At 39.9% G+C, this 13061-nt stretch overlaps 1 protein-coding gene across 1 annotated transcript in view; it reads right to left on the reverse strand.

Annotated features, from left to right (window-relative positions):
- Positions 1-4926: 4926 nt before the first annotated feature.
- Positions 4927-13061, reverse strand: part of CR1L (complement C3b/C4b receptor 1 like) — a 78007-nt gene continuing 69872 nt past the window's right edge. The window contains 2 exon segments of the mRNA XM_031014464.3: positions 4927-5008; positions 10392-10619. Coding sequence (XP_030870324.3) covers positions 4941-5008; positions 10392-10619 — 296 coding nt within the window. The 3' untranslated portion in view covers positions 4927-4940.

Here is a 13061-nt window from a genome sequence, read left to right on the forward strand (position 1 = left end):
CTCATGGGCTCAAGCAGTACTCCTCCCTCAGCCTCCCGAGTAGCTGGGCCTATAGGTGAGTACCACTGCACCCAGCTTAAATGCTTATTGAATCCACCCAGTCTATGGAGTTTCTGTTATAACTGCCCGAGTATATATACCAACAGACTGAGACAGTTGGTATATTAGTACAAGGAGCAGCCTTGAAACCTGGAGTAAGTTTAGGACAAGTTAAAGATGCACTGTTTAACTTGGTAGAGAATTAATTAGAGCAGAAATTTCCCCTTGTGGTAACACTCTTAGTAGTGTTTAGCTCACTCATTCATTTGATAAGTATTTATTGAGACTCTCTTTGTTCCGGGGACAGTTTAGATTTGTTATGTATCCATTGGTGAAGACAGGACAAAAATCCCCGACTTCATGGAGGGAGAGAGACAATAAACAAGGAACTTAATTATTTAATTAATTAAAATAAACGATAAGTATACAAAAAAATAAAGCAGGATAAGAAAGATTGGGAATGTGGGGGTGGGGGTCATACGAGTCATACCATCTTTACTAGGATCGTTAAAGTAGGCCTCCTTGAGGAGCATTTTAAAGAAGGTGAGATGATTTGTGTGTGTGAATTCCTTCTATTTCTGTCTTATTTTAGTTTCTTTTTTCTTTCTTTCTTTCTTTTTTTTTTTTTTTTTTTTTTTTGAGAGGGAATTTTGCTTTTGTTGTCCAGGCTGGAATGCAGTGGCACGATCTCGGCTCACTGCAACCCCGCCTCCCTGGTTCATGTGATTCTCCTGCCTCAGCCTCCTGAGGAGCTGGGATTACACGTGCCCGCCACCATGCCTGGCTAATTTTTTGTATTTTTAGTAGAGATGGGGTTTTATCATGTAGGCCAGGCTGGTCTCCAACTCCGGACCTCAGGTGGTCCACCCGCCTAGGCCTCCCTAAATGCAGGGATTACAGGCCTGAGCCACCGCGCCCAGCCTCATTTTAGTTTCTTAGTAAGTCTTCAGACTGTTTATGCAGTTTCTGAATTGTCTCCAGTGTTTGAGATATACATCAGCCTGCTACTGTCTAGTCCTGGTGTGATTGTGGCTCTCCCATAGAGCAGGCCATCTTGTTCTACACTATTCTATCTCTGCAGGTCTTTTTTAGCTCCAGGATAAACGGCTCTTCTTACTTGATGACCACTACGATACTTTCCACTCATATTCTGTGTTTCCCACATGACTTCCTTCTTCTTTGCCATGAGGCCCTTTATGCCCTTCTCTTTCTGTGAGGAAAGCTTGAGCTCCAGATAAGGAATAATTGGCCCTTCTCACATAGCCACAATGACTTAGCTTATTGGCCACACCCACTCAAGGAGGTATGACTGCATGATTAATCAGCCCAACTCCTTCCAAAAGAAGGGACCTCTGCCTTCTGATTATTTAAGTTTATTACTTCTTTTTCCCAATAATCATTTCCCTTGTGTAGTTTCAACTAGAGACTGGTATAGATACAGAAGATTAGAAGCCCCAACTTCTTTAATTCAGACTTAGTAAATTAAAAAAAAAAAAGTCACAGGCTGGGCATGGTGGCTCATGCCTGCAATCCCAGCACTTTGGGAGGCCGAGGTGGGTGGATCACTTGAGGCCAGGAGTTTGAGACCAGCCTGGCCAACATGGCAAAACTGTCTCTGTAATAGAAAAGAGGCAGGCGGATCACGAGGTCAGGAGATCAGACCATCCTGGCTAACACGGTGAAACCCCGTCTCTACTAAAAAAATACAAAAAATTAGCCGGGTGTGGTGGCGGGCGCCTGTAGTCCCAGCTGTGTGGGAGGCTGAGGCAGGAGAATGGCGTGAACCCGGGAGGCGGAGCTTGCAGTGAGCCGAGATGCACCACTGCACTCCAGCCTGGACGACAGAGCGAGACTGCATCTCAAAAAAAAAAATAAAAATAACTCACAAATTATAGTGGTACCTAACAAGAAACTTTAAGAGAAAAATGTATTGACACAAGTACTTTGTTAAGGTAAAGTGCCCAGCTACTTATCTTTTCTTTTTGTAATAGAAAAGAGCAAAGAACATCTATATGTCAAGCCATACAATATAGAGAACATTAGTTAGGAAGGATAATGATTTAAATTTAAATGTCAACCAATTCACTATTTTCCCATGAAATTGAGTTCCTGACTAGGTTGTTTACAGCAAGATCTACTATGACAAACTACTTTTAAAAAAGTGTATTGAAATCTCTGTGAAATACGAAAACTTCAGTTGCTGTAAAGCTCATTGTAGGAAACTGTACTTGTTTAGAATATTTCCTGTAGAAAACTGTTCACTTAAAAGTTGCAAATTCAGTTTTTTTTATTTTTATTTTTTAGACAGAGTCTGCTCTGTTGCCCAGGCTGGAGTGCAGTGGTGCGATCTCAGCTCACCACAACCTCCGCCTTCCAGGTTCAAGCGATTCTCCTGCTTCAGCCTCCCGAGTAGCTGGGACTACAGGCACACGCCACCATGCCCAGCTAACTTTTTGTATTTTTAGTAGAGATGGGGGTTTCACTGTGTTGGCCAGGCTGGTCTCGAACTTCTGACCTCATGATCTGCCCACCTCAGCTTCCCAAAATGCTGGGATTACAGGCGTGAGCCACCGAGCCTGGCCCTCAGTTTTTTATGGGTATAGAATTTGCTCATCAACCTTGTAACATTGATATTATTGATTCTGGCCTCATTGATGTTGTTATATTTCAATCAACCAGTACAAAAGCTGCGTATGTTCTCTTCCCTGTCAAAGACATTTCTTTACTCAGATCTTAATTTTTGGAATTTTTTTTCAAGTGTGAAAAGTTAATGGTAGCCTGGCATGGTGGCTCATGCCTGCAATCCCAGCACTTTGGGAGGCCAAGGCGGGTGGATCACTTGAGGCCAGGAGTTTGAGACCAGCCTGGCCAACATGGCAAAACTGTCTCTACTAAAAATACAAAAATTAACCTGGCGTAGTGGCACATGCCTGTAGTCCCAGCTACTCGGGAGGCTGAGGCAGGAGAATCCCTTGAACCCAGGAGGCAGAGGTTTCATTGAGCCAAGATCGCACCACTGCACTCTAGGCTGGGTGACAGAGCAAGACTCTGTCTCAAAAAAAAAAAAAAAAGTTAATTGTAATTACAAAATATTTGTTCATATATTAAAATACCCAATGGAAAGTCTCAGTTCTTCCCCACTGGCAGCCTATGTGTGCCATAAGTGACCCAATCTAACTTCTAGTGCTATGATAGGATCTGGGCTTAGAGGTCAGTGTCTGCAATGTCTTAGCAAAACTAGGATCTCAAACAGCCTCATTAACAACTTTTTAAAAACCCCTTCTGCCTACTTTCTCTTTCTGTAAAACTCAATTCTTGCTTAAAATGCTATGTGTTTGTGTGTGTGTGCCTGTGTGTGTGTGTTTTGAGATGTAGTCTCACTCTGTCGCCCAGGCTGGAGTGCAACAGCACAATCTCAGCTTACTACAACCTCTGCCTCCTGGGTTCAAGCAATTCTTGTGCTTCAGCCTCCCAAGCAGCTGACATTACAGGCGTGTGCCACCTCGCCCGGCTAATTTTTTGTATGTTTAGTAGAGACGGGATTTTACCATGTTGCCCAGGCTGGTCTCGAACTCCTGGCCTCTAGTAATCTGCCCACCTTGGCCTCCCAAAGTGCTGAATTTACAGGCATGAGTCACTGTACCTGGCCAAAATGCTGGGTTTTTGTTATTATTATTATTTTTAATTGTTCTTAGTATCCTATATACTTCCTTTAGTGTGAATACCTCTTTGTCTATACTGTGTGTCAAGGACCTTCTTTATAAGAATTACCACATCTGTTTATGTAGCAATGGGTTTGTTTGTCTTTTACTTTCTTTTGACTTCCAAGAGGGGGTAAGTACAGTTTACATTTCTTGGGCTAATATGGTTATACTTACCTTTTTCTGTGCTTGAAAATTATTCAATAGAGGAAAATGATGATTAAAATAAAGATGATCGTACCAAGTAAAGTGCCTAGGCAGTAAAACAAGGTAATTAAATGCATGGAAAATATAACTCACAGGTTTTAAATTCTATCTTAGTATCCAGTCCCACTACAGATTGCCAATGCTTTTTTTTTTTAAAGATGTAACTATACATTCTGCTTTACTCTGGGTTTCTATAGCATTAGTCTCACTCCCACAGGGTTATTATAGTTAAGGGGTGAGCTGACCTCTTTTGCAACCTTTAGTCCACCATCAGCCTTTCCACAAGTAAGTGAGAAGTGCGATGGGACAGCTGGCCACTGGCTCTCCATGGCCCTGCCCATGTCTCTCGCCTAAGGCTTAACACACAGGCATTTCACTGTGACAATACTGGAATTTTCTCTCTTGTTGAATTATATATTTACGTCCTTTTGTCCATTTATTGATTGTTAAAGTGCACAGTCTCCACTGATAGGTAGATTGCCTGGTTAGACCCAGGCTACCCCATTCTGTGGTCTTGGGCAAGTTACCTAAACCCTCCGTGTCTCAGTGTCCAGATGTATAAAAAGGGATGTAAGAATACTATGCCATAGAGATTCCCTTGGAAGCAAACTCTATTACAAAACTATTCTTCTTACATAGGCAGATCACAGACATGGGCTCGGAAGACTGGTCTTGTAGCTTTCTATTTGTACAAATGGGCATAATCACCATCTGGAAGCATACTCCAGGTTATAACCCAAAGAAGAAGTTTCATTCTCCCACCACATTCAAATAAATACTTTTTGACACTGTTGAATGATTATGCATTTGTAGTGGTTCAAAGATAGTAAAGAACCTTTGAGGAAGGTTACTCAATAACCTGGCATATGACGATGCCAGTTTCACCATATCCTGGCCTAAACTCATCATAATTTTCTTTCTATTTGAATTTATAACTCAAGATATTTTGATCTCTCTTTCTACATTGCAGTCATTATAAGTAGGTACTTACTGTTAAAGATGCCAGAATTCCTCAGCAAACACTTCATAAAACTTACCAACTATAAGAGCATCATGTGAACCTAAAAGGAAGACAAAAGTCACAAAAATGTCACTCTGGCATGCAACATGATTGAACAGGACTTCTCAGCCAGTGACAATTTATCCTGATTTTTATTCAGGACTCAGACAAATATTTTTTATAAAAAGCCATTGATTTCACTCATATACTCTCATTTTACCTTCTGCACTCAGAGAAGATTTTTTTTTTTTTTTTGACAAAGTCTCACTCTGTCGCCAGGCTGGAGTGCAGTGGTGCAACCTCACTGCGACCTCCGCCTCCTGGGTTCAAGGGATTCTTGTGCCTCAGCCTCCTGTGTAGCTGGGAAAACAGGCACGTGCTACCACACCCAGCTAATTTTTGTGTTTTTAGTAGAGACGGGGTTTCACCATCTTCGCCAGGATGGTCTCAATCTCCTGACCTCGTGATCTGCCCGCCTCAGCCTCCTAAAGTGCTGGGAATACAGGCGCGAGCCACTGCCAAGAAGACTTTAAAAATTAATATTTTTCTCATAAAAGTAATACAATTACAGAAGAAAACTTATAATACAGAACTAAAGAAAAAAATCACCCCAAATCCTAGTACCCAAAATGTGTTTTGATACATTCTCTTCTGGTATGTTTTCACATATTTATATACTAGAAATATAAGTTACAACAAAGGCAAACTAATATAATCTAGTAGATGCATCATAGTATATTCAATGACTTCTATTGTGCATTTATTTCTAGTTTAGAAACCCTTAATAAAATGCATAAACTATTTTATATTTTACACTATTTTCTTAGATTGGAGTTCTAGGAGGCTAACTGGCAGGAATATTTGTATTATTGTCCACACACATTGCATAATTGTTTTTCATAAGAGATTTTGCCAATTTACAATAGTACCTTCAATATACAACAATATTCGTTACATTACATCCTTACTTTTTATTGGGTGTTCACATAAAAACCTGTTTGTCGTTAATTTAATGGACAATTTAAAAAAAGGGTACTTTATCACACTACCTGACTTCAAACTATACTACAAGGCTACAGTAACCAAAACAGCATGGTACTGGTACCAAAACAGAGATATAGATCAATGGAACAGAACAGAGCCCTCAGAAATAACACCGCGTATCTACAACTATCTGATCTTTGACAAACCTGACAAAAACAAGCAATGGGGAAAGGATTCCCTATTTAATAAATGGTGCTGGGAAAACTGGCTAGCCATATGTAGAAAGCTGAAACTGGATCCTTTCCTCACACCTTATACAAAAATCAATTCAAGACGGATTAAAGACTTAAACATTAGACCTAAAACCATAAAAACCCTAGAAGAAAACCTAGGCATTACCATTCAGGACATAGGCATGGGCAAGGACTTCATGTCTAAAACACCAAAAGCAATGGCAACAAAAGACAAAATTGACAAATGGGATCTAATTAAACTAAAGAGCTTCTGCACAGCAAAAGAAACTACCATCAGAGTGAACAGGCAACCTACAAAATGGGAGAAAATTTTCACAACCTACTCATCTGACAAAGGGCTAATATCCAGAATCTACAATGAACTCAAACAAATTTACAAGAAAAAAACAAACAACCCCATCAAAAAGTGGGTGAAGGACATGAACAGACACTTCTCAAAAGAAGACATTTATGCAGCCAAAAAACACATGAAAAAATGCTCATCATCACTGGCCATCAGAGAAATGCAAATCAAAACCACAATGAGATACCATCTCACACCAGTTAGAATGGCAATCATTAAAAAGTCAGGAAACAACAGGTGCTGGAGAGGATGTGGAGAAATAGGAACACTTTTACACTGTTGGTGGGACTGTAAACTAGTTCAACCATTGTGGAAGTCAGTGTGGCGATTCCTCAGCGATCTAGAACTGGAAATACCATTTGACCCAGCCATCCCATTACTAGGTATATACCCAAAGGACTATAAATCATGCTGCTATAAAGACACATGCACACGTATGTTTATTGTGGCATTATTCACAATAGCAAAGACTTGGAACCAACCCAAATGTCCAACAATGATAGACTGGATTAAGAAAATGTGGCACATATACACCATGGAATACTATGCAGCCATAAAAAATGATGAGTTCATGTCCTTTGTAGGGACATGGATGAAACTGGAAAACATCATTCTCAGTAAACTATCGCAAGAACAAAAAACCAAACACCGCATATTCTCACTCATAGGTGGGAATTGAACAATGAGATCACATGGACACAGGAAGGGGAATATCACACTTTGGGGACTGTTGTGGGGTGAGGGGAGGGGGAAGGGATAGCATTGGGAGATATACCTAATGCTAGATGACGAGTTAGTGGTTGCAGCACACCAGCATGGCACATGTATACATATGTAACTAACCTGCACAATGTGCACATGTACCCTAAAACTTAAAGTATAATAAAAAAAGGGTACTTTGTTATTTTTGCATTTCTTTAGTTCTAGTGAGGTTAAACAGTTTCTGTATATTTATGTGCCAAAGTAGAAAGATATTTACACCCTTTCTCTAAATCTTGCATCCTAAGATAGCTTCTGCATTTCCCTGCAGAAACTTTCAAGGCTGTGTTGCATCAAACTATGCAGAACTGAAGAAACTCCATTTACCTTAGAAATGGCATGGAGACTTCTTGTGAACTAAGAAGGTCCAGAAGGTGGGGAGACTATTGAGAGACAGTCTGGGTGGAACTGAGAGAAGCTAGGCTCTAGGAAAGCAGTTGCTTTAATGAATGGGACACTGGGTAATGGAAATGGGTAAAGACGATTTGGGGACATTTTAATGAGTGTCACATAGTTTAATTTTTCTTTAAGCCTCTCTTAAGATATTCAAGTAGAAACTTCTGTTAGTTTTTACATGTTTTCTGGAGTTGAACTTATTTGTCTAGCATGCAACACCATGCTAATTAGTCTTGAGACAGCGTAAATATGGGTTATATGTATTAATTCTGGCTTTAAACGGTACCTGGCAATTACCCCTTGCTCTGAGGAAGGTTTTGAAATGAATCAGGCCTCTGATGTAACTGGGCCATTGAAATGGGGAGATAGGGGATCTGAGTATCCCAAGATATTCTTCCTGCTCTGATCCTAGTACTCAAAGGTTCCTTTTTCTCTTTGGATTGCTATTCTGTCTCAAAACCCTCTATGGCATGTCACTCCAAGCCTGGACCACCGCCCCAGTTTAGTTCCTCATCTTCCATTTTAGGAAGGCCTAGGACTGGTATCTTAAGCAATCTATCCCAAGTCTTAGGGAAAAAATACTGGGTTTAATTTTTTCTGTTTCGATAGTCTCTAAGATCATGAAATTTTCTTTGTCTCTTCTCACTACAAAGCAGTAAGATGTCAAAGGCCAAGACTAGATAGGGTAAAGAGACTAGGAACAAGAAGGCAAAGGGGACTGCTTTTAGTCTGAGTCTTAGTTCAGAGAGACAAAAGGAGTTCCTATGTTGTTCAGCCCAATTCACGAGGAGTTTACACTAAGCTCTGAGTTCCAAGAACCTGCTGGTTAATAGTTATTTGGCCCATTCTAATTCTTTGTATGTATCTCCTTCATCCAACTTAAGAATTGCCCATTATCTGGTGTTTGGGACCTTGCCTGATAGCTTTCTGTTTCATTATGACAGTACTTAAATATTCTCTCTTGTTGAATTATATATTTAGGTCCGTTGACCATTTATTTATTGTTAAAGTGCACAGTCTCTACAGATAAGTAGATTGCTTGGCTGAACCCAGGCTACCCCATTCTGTGGTCTTGTGCAAGTTACCTAAACCCTCTGTGTCTCAGTTTCTACACCTATAAAATGAGACAATAAGAATACTATCCTCCTCATAGGTTGTTGTGTAATTAAATTAGAAGCTATCTTGTGTGTGTGTGTGTGTGTGTGTTTGAGACAGAGTCTTGCTCTGTTGTCCAGGCTGGGGTGCAGTGTTGTGATCTCAGCTCACTGCAGCCTCGACCTCCCAGGCTTGGGATTCTCCCACCTGAGCCTCTCAAGAAGCTGTGACTACAGGCATGCACTACCACGCCCAGCTAATTTTTTTATTTTTTGTAGAGACAGAGTTTCGCTATAATGCCCAGGCTGCACTTGAACTCCTGGGCTCAAGTGATCGTCTCACTTTGGCCTCCCAAAGTGCTGGTATTACAGACATAAGCCACCATGTCCAGCCTATCTAACAGTGGTACTAAGTGTTCATTATATATTAACTTTTACAACTAGTACCACAACCACCACTACTGCTACCTGTAAGATAACACTATTAACCCTTTGCTGTGTTTCCCATATATTTCTCATCTATCTACTGTGTTATTTATTTTTCAACATACAGAAATTCTAAGTCCAATTAGCCAACAGGTCAAAAAAGTCAGCACCAGGCTCATGCCTGTAATCCCACCACTTTGGAAGGTCGAGGCAGGTGGATTACCTGAGGTCAGGAGTTAGAGACCAGCCGGGCCAACATTGTGAATCCCTGTCTCTACTAAAAAATACAAAAATTTTTTATGTGGTGGTGGGTGCCTGTAATCCTAGTTACTTGGGAAGCTGAGGCAGGAGAATTGCTCAAACCCAGGAGGCGGGGGTTGCATTGAGCCGAGTTTGTGCCATTACACTCCAGCCTGGGAGACAGTGCAAGACTCCATCTCAAAAGAACACATTAAAAAGTCAACACCTTTTATAATTCAATGCTCTTCTGTCCTTACTGGAGGATGGAGCTTGTGTGGGCAGTCACAGCCACAAATGCATCTACGGTTGTCAAGTACTGTCTTTTAAAGCCAGAGTAATATATCAAAGGAAGGAGCTATGAAGGCTAAGAGTACAGTCTCAAACTCTGCTTCTCCAGGGCCTCCCGAGTTCCCTTTGTTAATGTTGAGGTGAAGGACCAACTAAATATAGTCAGCAGCTTGAACAAACCCTTGGAAACAACATAAAAAGTATAAATCCCTACATCTGAATTTCTTAAATTACTTTTATAGCGTTATCAGTTCTGAAGTAAATTACATCATCATGTACTTTTTGTGCAGCACATCCATCTCTCCAGGATAAAGACAACTCATAGTAGAGGTAGAATAAAAGAGTACATTCTTTAGCATTTGTTTTCAGTACTTTCAAAAATTTCTGTACAAAATCTGGACCTCACCAATTCTCTTCACTGTCCACCCTCTTCTCTCCTTACCATCCCACCCTCCTCACCCCAAGGGCCATCAGAATACCAACAATTGAGACAGCGTGCCTATCTAGAACCCATTTGTCATTCACTTGGGAGGTAGTTCTGTCTCTGACAGTTACAGCAAAGCCATTTTCACAAGCAAAAATGACTGTCACTATAGAAATATGGAGGTTCTCACCTACATATTCTGAACCCATTTAGGATATGTGGAAGCGGATACTGACCAGCACCAACAGGAAGTTCACAGCGAGGGGCAGGGCTGCTCCAAACCCCATTCCCATGAGGGTCACTTGTGCAGCGGATGGTGCTCTCCCCAATGAGGTTGAAGGTCATCCCTCTGTCTGGGTGGGGGTCACATGTGTAAGACACTTCTTTTCCATAGGGAATATCTCCAAGGAGAGTTCCTGTGTGTCTCCCATTAAGGATAGCTGGAGGATTTGGACAAAAGATTTCTAGAAAGAAAACAAGAGCTTTTAAGTTCTATTAGAGTTTCACTTAAGATGACTGAAATATTAGTGACCTGAGACTGTGCTATGAATATAATTTTTTTTTCTTTTAGAAAGACTATAACTAAGGTGGATGGAATTTAAATCTGTAAGGCTTTTGTTGAGAGGCAACTAACTGGTGTGAGACCTAAATTACAGTCTATTGCAAAAGCCCAAAGACAGTGTTTTTGGACCATCCAGGTAGCTACGTTCATAATGAATTTGGAAAGTATTTTTTTTAATTTTTTTACAAACACCCATTTGGTTGTCTACTGTAAATCAGGCATAGTAAGATTCCTGGGTTGACAATGAGGTTCAAGACAGACAAAATTTTGGCCATCAGAGACCATAAGTTCCAAGGAAATCTATGAATTTTAATAATCATGAACTATCATCTTTAGCAATGTAAATGTTTCTTGGTGATTCAAGACCGTTATCATCAGGACCAATACCAAATTTCCAATGGTGTCATCAGACTACATTGGTAAGGCTCTTTTTACCCAGATTAAATGGTGCCAAAGAGACTTTTTTTCTTTCTTCCAAATTATTAGCCATCATTTCTTCCTTCTTTTCGTCTGTTTAGAACAGTTCCTTCCCTAAAAGCACTTGATGCTTCTAATTTGATATGAATTTGAGAAGAGATGCCCAAGTTTATCGGAATTATGTGTATATAAAAGACTTAGTACATCAAACAATGATTAACTTCTCATGCTTGAATTTTACTTGTGTTTTTCCTAAGTTTATTTATATATTTATTTTCAGCTCTATGTGTCTCTGTAAGGGTTGAGTTTGTTGGATACTTGAGTTTCCTTAGGTATTGAATGTTCTTCACCATAATACTCACCATAAAATATCCAAATTGATTTCTGTAAGTTATTTTAACACAATGCAAATTAAACATTTTCCAATAAGAAAAAAAGGTTTAAAAAAATCATGCCTTGCTTTAATAGACAGAATAGGGTAAATCAGTAATGTCTTAGTATGTCAAATGTGTACTTTTATCTGAGTTTCTGAATTCTTTCTGAATTTTGGGATATTTTATTTAAGTGGATGGTTTGGAAATTTAGGACACCTCATCATTTCAGACACTGATTCGTCATCCCGGCTCCTTCCACTGTACTAATTTATCATATAACTCTGTTTTATTTTCTCCATAACATCCCTATTTAACTACCATTTTATATATTATAATTTTTAGAATTTTGTTTACTTATTTTATTGTTTTGAATCTTCTTCCCAACAAGAAAATATACTCCAGGAAAGTAGGGAGGTGGCTTCACTATTCTTTTACTCTTCATTGCTTTTTCTACACATGGAAAGTCCTAGCACATGGGAAGCCCTATGTCATTCAATACTGCAGGCTAAAAAACAAGCTGACTAAATTGTTTATGATACGTGAGGGGATAAAAGAACATAAAAATTTGGCTGGGTACGGTGGCTCACACTTGTAATCCTAACACTTTTGGAGGCCAAGGTGGGAGGATAGCTTGAGCCCAGGAGTTTGAGACCAGCCTGGGCAATATGGCAAGACTCCATCTCTACAAAATATAAAAAATTAGCCAGGTGTGGTGGCATGCACCTGTAGTCCCAACTACTGGGAGGCTGAAGTGGGAAGGTCACTACAGCCCAGGCCATTGAAACTGCAGTGAGCTGTGATTGCACCACTGCATTCTGTCCTGGGTAACTGTCTCAAAAAAGAAAAAAAAATGTAAGAAAGATTACTCCTTATAAGAAAATTAAAAATAAATGACTGACTAAAATGTGCTGCACCTTTATGTCATTTAGTTTCTTGCCACACATTCCCCACAAAATTAAACACTGTCATTAAACTAAGTGATTTACAGATTAGTAACAAATGTCAGAAAAGTCCTACAAGACCCTTCTTGAAATTCTTCCAACAGAGAAGTATTTTAATCAGTAATTTAGTTAAGTAAAGATCCAGACAAGTGATTCCGTGCAGTAAAACACACTGGAAAATGAAAATAAGGAGAGCTATCCAAACTACATAGTTCTTTCTACTCACGTTCACACACTGGAACACTGCTATTCCAAAGGGCTTTCATTCCAGCCAAGACACAATGACTAGCAGACCTGCCTTTTAATCGGAACCTAAAGAAAAAAAAAAGCGGTAGCAAATGTGTGAGCAATTCCCATCTCTCCCTTGATTTCTTCACTAATAGATGCTCAGCTTCCTCACTACCATTTCCTCCTTGACTATCATTTGGGTCTTAGGTTCAGGTCTAGCTAAAAGTCTTAGTTCATTAGGGATCTGAATTCTTCAGTAGCTGACAGAAACTCAAAGGCCAATTTATTCTAAAGAACCATGGTACCCTGTGACTGGCAAAGCAATCAGAGCTGAAGTGCCATATAAACTTCATAGTCCAGCATCACCTACAGAAGGCATGAACA

Source organism: Gorilla gorilla, chromosome 1 (genome assembly GCF_029281585.2).
Source record: "Gorilla gorilla gorilla isolate KB3781 chromosome 1, NHGRI_mGorGor1-v2.1_pri, whole genome shotgun sequence".
Taxonomy (NCBI): Eukaryota; Metazoa; Chordata; class Mammalia; order Primates; family Hominidae; genus Gorilla; species Gorilla gorilla.